The sequence below is a fragment of the Elephantulus edwardii genome, unplaced genomic scaffold, assembly GCF_000299155.1.
Source record: "Elephantulus edwardii isolate Elephantulus edwardi_28Jun2011 unplaced genomic scaffold, EleEdw1.0 scaffold00025, whole genome shotgun sequence".
In the NCBI taxonomy this organism is placed as follows: Eukaryota; Metazoa; Chordata; class Mammalia; order Macroscelidea; family Macroscelididae; genus Elephantulus; species Elephantulus edwardii.
This window is the reverse complement of record NW_006399775.1, coordinates 17,054,220-17,062,871: the sequence shown is the minus strand read 5'-3', so window position 1 is coordinate 17,062,871 and position 8,652 is coordinate 17,054,220. Positions and strand designations below refer to the sequence as shown.

The 8,652-nt window shown below is 39.7% G+C and overlaps 1 protein-coding gene across 3 annotated transcripts in view; it reads left to right on the top strand.

The window, feature by feature from the left end:
* PAK1 (p21 protein (Cdc42/Rac)-activated kinase 1) overlaps window positions 1-8,652 on the top strand; it is a 76,816-nt gene that overhangs the window by 41,555 nt on the left and 26,609 nt on the right. For all 3 annotated transcript variants that reach the window (XM_006882880.1, XM_006882881.1, XM_006882882.1), the window contains 2 exons: window positions 4,560-4,676; window positions 7,758-7,932. In XM_006882880.1, the coding sequence (XP_006882942.1) occupies window positions 4,560-4,676; window positions 7,758-7,932 (292 nt within the window). The remainder of the gene's footprint in view (window positions 1-4,559; window positions 4,677-7,757; window positions 7,933-8,652) is intronic.

Here is an 8,652-nt window from a genome sequence, read left to right as displayed (position 1 = left end):
AATAAATAGCACACACAGCACACATGAATAGCCAGCTATCCGTTTGGTGTGGAAACCAGGGAACCCAGGATGTTGGTGGCACTTGACGCAGTATCCACAGCAGCTGAAAAGGTTGCAAAACCTTGAAACATAACGAAGAGCAAGAGAATTTAAATAGTGAACAGTGCAGCATGGCCATCTTAAATAGCTGTTCTTCTATAAAAAGACCCCAAATGGCAGGTAGGAGGGAAACTTAATTGCTGTCCCTTATAACAGATGGTGAGCTGCTTCAGGACATGGGCCACTGAGATACAATGAATTAAGTTGAATGGCCCTTCCATCCGTAACCTTCCATTTTGTGATTCTAGCCTCTTTGTCTATACTTGTGACCTCATTAGAAGATGAGTTGTTTATTGTGTTGCAATAGAATTTGAGATACAAACCCATTAATATCACATGCACACAATATATTGCTAAAGACCATAAAAAATTACTAGAACAGTATATTGAAAGATAACTGTCAGAAGTTCTAGCTGGTTAGAAGAGGCCATGGCACCAGGGATGTCATTGCTGTTGTTAGTTAGATGGATCCTGGATGAAAGCAGAGAATTCTAGAAGAATGTCTCTTGTGTTTCATTGATTATGCAAAGACATTTGGCTGTGTGGGTCATAACAAACTATGACTAACATTGAGAAGAATTGGAGTCCCAGAACACTTATTTTTGTTCATACAAAACCTACACCTAGACTAAGAAGCTGTTGTCTGAACAGAACAAGGGAACACTGCATGGTTTAAAATCAGGAAAGGTATACATCAGGGTAGTATCCTTTCTCCATACTTGTTCATACCTATTCAACTCCTATTCATTCTGTATCTGTAAAGAAAAATATGGCATCAGGATTGGAGGAAGGCTCATCAGCAACGTGTATTATGCAGATAAAACAACTCCGATTACTAAAAGTGAAGAGGCCTTGAAATGCATGCTGCAGAAGATCAAAGAACACAGCCTTCAATATGGATTGCATCTCAACGTCAGGAAAACAGAAATCTTCACCATGAGACCAATAAACAACATCATGATAGATGGAGAAAAGATTGACATTTTCAACTATTTCATCTTAGTTGGATCCACTGTCAGCACACTTGGTACCAGCAGTCAGGAGATCTGGAGGCATACTGCATTGGGCAAGTCTGCTCTCAGGGACCTCTCCAAAGTACTAAGGAACAATGCGGTCAATTTGAAGACTAAAGTGCACTTGATTCAGGTCATAATCTTTTTTTAATCACTTGCTATGCATCTGAGAACTGGACAATTAATAAAGAGGACAGAAGAAGAATTGATACCTTAGAGTTTTAGTGTTGGAGAAGAGTACTAAAAACCCCATGGATTACCAGAAGACAACAGATATATTTTGGAGAAAGTGTGGCCAGAGTGTTCCTTGGAGGCAAGGATGGCGAAGCTTCATCTCACATACTTTGAACGTATTGCTAGGAGAGGCTATCCTTTGGAGAAGGATATCATGCTTGGGAAGGTGGAAGGTCAGTGAAACAGAGGAAGACTCTTAATGAGAAGGATTGAAACAGTGTCTGCCGCAGTGAGCTCAAGTGTGTCAGTGAAGATGAGGATGACAGAGTATAGGACAGGTTCAGATCCGATCTCCTGAGGGTCACTATGAAGTACTCTACTCGATGGTACCTAACAACAAGCAATACAAGCCCCACTGTACTATATGGTAATATCTAAGTCCTCACTCTTAATTCTGCTGGATATGTGGTTGATAGCCCTGAGATAAAGGAATGATTGTGGAAAATTCAAGGCTTGTTTGCTTGGCTTATTACCTGATACAGCTGTGCCGACCATCAACAACCAATAGTTGACAGTAGACAACCAGCTGGCATCCTCCAACAGAGAAGCACAGCCTGCAAGCTCCTGGCTCTTTGCTCAGCAGTCTCTGCAACCATGTAGTTTGGCCTGCCTCATCCACAATTACCTGAGCCCTTTCCCTGATGCTTTTTTTGAGTTTCTGTGAGACCATATCACAGAATCCAAAGATTGATAGGATTAGACGGGAGTAGGAGGACTGAAGGGAGGAGGAATAATAATCAGTGTTGGAGATGATGGAATGGTACAGCTGTCTGGACATCTGGAATGTTGTTATCCTCTGTTTTATAGTGACTAGTCTTTTACTACTCATAATAAAAACATCATTTTGTGCAGTCGTCCCTGCCTTTCACCTTCTTATCAACAGTATCCATCACACTATCTTTCCGAGTACACAATACTAGGTGTTCTGAAAATATCTAAAAATGTTGTTTGATTATATCAGAGTGCATATAAAAAGATCCTTCCCTTGGTTTATCTGTAATCATTTGATCTCTATTTAAAAAAAAAATCTCTCATTTTTTGAGCCATTTTGTCTCTTGAATTTGTGTTGTAAACAGTAATGATAGAGGGGTTTTTTTGCCTGGACCTGCCCTTAAACCTGCTGCTTTTGGCCATGCTTTGTTAGTTTGCATGGGAAAATCAAGTTACCACAGATTATAACAGATCTAATTAGTGGTTCTGGTAAGGTTCATTCCAGGACAGGACAGAAGCTGAGGGAAATGCATAGTATCCAGTCTAGGTGGAAGCTCAGTTTTCCCTTTAGAAAAGGGGCGGGTGGTGGTCTGTAATTTTAAGTTGAAGGTGAGGGAGGAGGTGCACCAATGACAGAATGATTCCAGTAGCTTTCAGAAAAGAGAGAAAAAGATGCGGGCAAAACCCTGTCCACGCGTACGCTTACCTTATCAGGCAGAGAGTATGCCATCATGATACATTTTATAATTCCCAACTTTTGTTCCTACCCCTATATTTCTTACTTTATTGCCTTTTCAGAGTAGAGAGTGAAAATGGTGTAATAACTGGGGAGGGTTAGATCAGGATCATGGCAGTAGAGAAACTGGAAGCTGGCTTCCTGCTCCACAGGAAGGAAGGAGAAGAAACTCAAAGGACTGAATGGATTAGTGGTAGCTAAAATAGGAGCTTGCTGAAAGTGAGGAATGCAGATCAAAGAATACAGCCTTCAGTAAGGATTGCATCTTAACATGAACAAAAGTTTTCACTACTAAACCAGTAGGCAACATCATGTTAGATGAAGAAAAGATTGAGACTATCAACAGCTTCATCTTACCTGGATCTGCAATCACCATTCTTGGTACCAGCAGTCAAGAGATCAGGAGACATATTTCACTGGGAATGTCTGCAGTCAGGGACCTTTTCAAATTATTGAGGAGCAGTGATGTCAGTCTGAGGACTAAGATGCACCTGCTTCAGGCCATAGTTATTTCAGTCACTTGTTGTCCATTTGAGAAGTGGACAGTGAATAAGGATGATAGAAGAATTGATACCTTTGAGCTGTGATGTTGGAGAAGAATGTTGAATGTTCTATGGACTGACAAAAGAACAAATAGATATGTCTTAGAGAAGGTGCAGCCAGAGTACTCTTTGGAGGCAAAGATGACAAAGCTTCATCTCACATACTTAGAGTATGTTGCTAGGAGAGACTATTCCTTGAAGAAGGACATCATGCTTAGAAAGGTGGAGGTTTGGCAAAAGAAAGGAGGACCCACAATGAGATGGATTGACATAATAATTGCAGCAATGGGCTCGAATGTATCAGAGATGTTGAGGATGGCACAGGATAGACCAGGGTTCATATCTGTTGTTCACAGGGTCACTAGCAGCCATACTCAACTCAGTAGCACTTAGCAACAACAAAATAGGAGCTCTGGTACCCTAGTGGTAAGGAGTTCAACTGCCAACTCAAAGGCAGGAAGTTCAAATCCGCCAGCTGCTCCTTCAGAGAAAGATTGGCAGTTGCTTCCCATGCAATTTGTAGCCTCTGAAAACCTGCTAGAGGGTCAGGCTTGATAGCACATAAAAACAATAAAAGAGGAGAAGGAAGCTGACCAAGTTCCTAAGCCTGGCTAAACTGACTTCCCATTCCATAAATAGGCTTCGAGTAGGGGAAGAAACTCAAGGGACTGAATAGATTGTTATTTTTGTTGTTAAGTTCTGTTGAGTTGACTACAACTCATAGTAACCCTGTCGACAAAACATTTGAACATTGCCCTGTCTTGTGACGTCCTCATGATCTCTGATAGGCCTGAGCCCACTGTGACATTCACTGTGCCAGTCTGTTTTGTTGAAGGTCTTCCTCTCTTCCTCTGATCCTCCACCTGTCTCAATATATCTTTTTCAAAAGAAGGGTCACTTGTTAGAGAGGCTCAGAATATGTGAAATGAAGCTTCACCATCCTTGCCTCTAAGGAGCACCCTTGTTACACTTCCTCCAAGATCTTTGTTTTATTTGTTCTTTTGACAGTCCTTGAGATATTCAGTACTCTTCTCCAACACCACAATTCAAAGTCATTGATTCTTTCTCTATCATCCTGGCCGCAACAAAGGTGGGGCACTTGGAGATTTATGTGGGTTCCAGAAGAGATAATTGGGATGGAGGTTTTCCCCCAGGACTAGTAATCCTGACAGTTGAAGTTCAATGCCATCTGAACAAGATGAATCTGTTTTCTTTGCTACATAGAATGTGAAAGCTGTATCTGAGACACCTGCTGTGCCACCAGTTTCAGAAGATGAAGATGATGATGATGATGCTACCCCTCCTCCAGTAATTGCTCCACGCCCAGAGCATACAAAATCTGTGAGTCTTTGGGGACCCTGACAGCTCTGTGATTTTGATGGGTAGGAGGTTTAATTTGAATTGATGAGGGAGAGTAGAGCTTGTGCTTAGGCTTCTGTGTTCTGGCAGGGATCCTTAGATTTTAGTGCTGATGAAGTGATCAAAATACTTTGATTGAAAGATGCTTTCTGTATGATTAAAGACAAGAAGAAATATTATGTTTATTTATCACTGATCTGCAGATAGTCCCAAATTCCCCTGAGCAATTAGTGTTTCTAATTGAAACCCAAGCCCAGCCTTAGTCTACTTAGCTTGTTCTTTACAGACAGGCTAGGAAGGTATACAGAATTGATGTAACTTAGTGCAGGACTAACATAAATTATTCCAGTCTCCCGGGAAGCAATAAATTTTCCTGCTGCAGATCTTTTCTTCCCTGTTAAATGTGCAGTGTTCAGCCTTTTAGAACATCATTGATGATGCTGAAAGACCCAAGAGAATTTATAAGTACGTTAGTGCTATTAATACACTGGACATCAGGAGTGCGTTTTGAAGGCGGATGTTGGCAGCATTTTTTATTTAACTTCCTTTGAAGTTCTTAGATCTCAAAACAGCCACAGTCTCTTTGATTTAACATTCTTGAGCACTGAATTCATCAGATGATACCCTCCTAGTGCCTTTTTTATTGTGACAGGAACATCATAGAGAAAGAACTATATAGGGCTTAAACTCCAATGTAACAAATTTTTAGGGCAGCATTAAAAGAGGAGTTGATCAAATGACTATGGGAAACGTTGTGGAGGAATTCAAGAGGATTCCATAACCTCTTAGTCTGAGAATTTATAAACAGAATTGGTGAAATCACCTCTTGTGAAGGTTCCTAAGTCATCTTAGGGAAAGGAGACTTCATTATTGGAATGCTATAAAAATACCTCACATTGATACAATCCTTTTTGGTATATATGTGTATATAAAGATATGCATTTGTAGTATGTAACATAGTTCTTGGAAGGTATCAGGAAAGTAGTAGTATTGAATGGCTTGAATGAATTGATAAATTTCTTTTAAAAATCCAGAAAAGTTTTCTTCTAAAATTCTTTTTTTCTAAAAAGAAAGCATTGTTGATTCTTAATTTATAGAAAGAGAAGCTGAGATTTGGAGATATACATTGACCTACCCAAAGTTTGTTAACTTTCAAAGAGCCAGGATTTGAAAGCAGGTAACTGTCCTCCATCATCCGTTGCTTTTCTTAGGAAGGCACCATGGACTTCTTATATATGTAAACCTGGGCTGGGAGCCAGATATAGAGCAGAATGCTAGAGAAGGAAAAGGCAGAGTTTCTGCTATCAAAGAGCCAAGTCAGAGAAAAAGAGAATAAAGATAATGGAAGTACAGGTTTAATGCTAAAGAAGTAGTTGATCTACCGGTGTAAGAATTGAAAATTGAGATGTCATTATTCTAGAGTAGCCGGGGAGGAAGCCATTGTCCCTGACCTTAGTGTCTTGTTACTGTTCTCATTACATAGAATTCTTTCTGTCATTTCCACCTAGTTAAAATCTGTCTGTCCTTCAGGATTCCACTATTCACTTAATCATCACCTCATTGTATATCTGAATACTTGCTTTTTGTTAGTTGAATGGTTAGATTGTATGAACTCAGAGATTAAGAACACGTTTTCCATGTCCTCATAGAAGTTACAGACTAGCCAATAGATATTTGTGATGTGTTATAATAAAATCTGATTTTCATTTCTTATGGCAGTTATTCCTTTCTGCCTTTTAGTTTTCTGGCTTCCGCACCTCCTTCAAGAATGAGAGGTGGGGGGCAGCATTTTGTGTAAGGTGAGGCACAGAGTAGACAGATTCTCAGTAAGTGCTTGTTAAGTAAATGGATGAAAATAGAGATATCTAAATCCAAATTAACTAAATATAAAAAGGAAATATAACTAATTAAAATTAACTAAATTGGAATATTTAATGTGTGCCACACATCATTATCATTTTCTTCCGCGCACACATTTAATTTATTCCTACAAAAACCCCATTAAATAGATGTCATTATCATCACCACTTTACAGAATACACAGAAGTTAAATAATCTACCCAAGATTATACAAATAGTAAGAGCTGAGATTTAAGCCTAGCTAGTCAGGTTCTAGAGTCTGTGCTCTTAGCCACTGTATCATACTGCCTCTAAAAAAATAATAATAGGTCATCCCTTACATATAGGTTAAGGATTTAAAGAGGAATAACCACAGTAGATAATGTTAAGTGCTATGTTAGCAGTGCAAAGTGCTGTAGAAGTACAGAACATTCATTCCCCTTTGGGAAATAATAGAATTTTATAGAAGAAAGAGATGCCCACCTAGTGATAGATTCTTCAAGTCATTTTTTGTTATGAGTTTCAGAGTCTCATGAATTCCAGACTTTCTAGAATTGCTGAAGCCCTAGCATTCCCTGGAACTATTACTCTGAGGGCCGTTTTAAAACCATTGAATCAAAACTATCCCCTGAAGTCATCTCTGAACCAAATAATAGTTTAGACTAGTTAAAAAAGAGTATCTCCATTATACTCTTTATGGGATTATCTATATGAGAACAGCAACTAGAAGGCTAGATGAAAATCTCAGGGAGGTAGTTAATTTGTGTCAGGCATGGTGAGACAGTTTGGAAAATACTGTCTAGAAAGGTGGTACAACTTGAAGAGTGTAACCACTGCCACTGAATTGTACATGTATAAGTTGTTGAAGTTTTGTATGTTCTGTTGTGTCTATGGTAATAAAAAATAATAAAAGAATAAAAAATTGAACCATACACCCTGAAAAGTAATTTTTGTTAAAAACTGTCTTGCTTTTACTGAACCTCTTCAGTGATGGGACTCTAACCCCTGTTACAGAAAATGATAGCAAGGAAGACCATAATCTGCCCAGAAGAGGAAATGGGCCTGGCACAGAGAAGGTGTATAGATTCTTACATTGATGGAGGGATGAGTTTACTGGGACTTATTCTTCTGTGGATGTCCTAATGCAACATTTAAGAGAGGCTCCTTAGCTTGCTCCATGCTAACAAAGACTGACCTTGCCAAATTCTTACACTGACAATGCAGGTATACACAAGGTCTGTGATTGACCCAATTCCTATTACTCCGACTCGAGACGCGGCTACATCTCCCATTTCACCTACTGAAAGTAACACCACTCCATCAGAGGCTCTGACCCGGAATACTGAGAAACAGAAGAAGAAGCCTAAAATGTCTGATGAGGAGATCTTGGAGAAATTGCGTAAGCACTCTATAGCTTTGTAAACCCTGTTCTGGTCAAGCAGAGATAGAATTCTCCCATCATAAGGATCCTGCTCCTAGGCTTTGTCCGTGTGTCTGACTAACCATGCTTGGGACTGTAGCCACAGAGCTGTGTTTCTCCTCACCTCATCTTGTACCCACCACCTTCTCTGTCTTGTAAACCCTGGTTGGATATCTTGTTTGGAGAGAGATGTGATCAGAGAGAATGGGAATAGCTAATTTTGAAGGCTAGGCACCCCTCCCTCCTAGACATTAGTTTTTGAGATGATTGTAGCCTTTATCTAATGAAGTCTGATTGTTGTTGTTGATTGCAGTCAAGCATGACTCATCGCGACCCTCTGAACAAAAGCCTTTCTATAACTATTGTTTCTCAAATTTCATAGAATTTCCAGAGGCATGTTATTTAAAAAGTGGGTGCCACTCCTGTTTCTAGGTGCCATCAAGTCAACTACAACTCATTGTGACCCTATAAACAACAGATCTGGACCTTGTCCTCTCCTGTGCCCTCTTCATCATCTCTGATATACTTGAGCCCCTTTTTTATAGTCACTGTGTCATTCTGTCTTGTTGAGGGTCATTGTCTGTACTTGGTGGGAAAGAGTGCTCTGATTATTAGTGTTTGTCATTGACCTGGAAGAAGAGATCTGCTCTCTTAGTTGTGGGAAAAGAGGGAAGGGAAACCCCATTTTTGAGCACATAC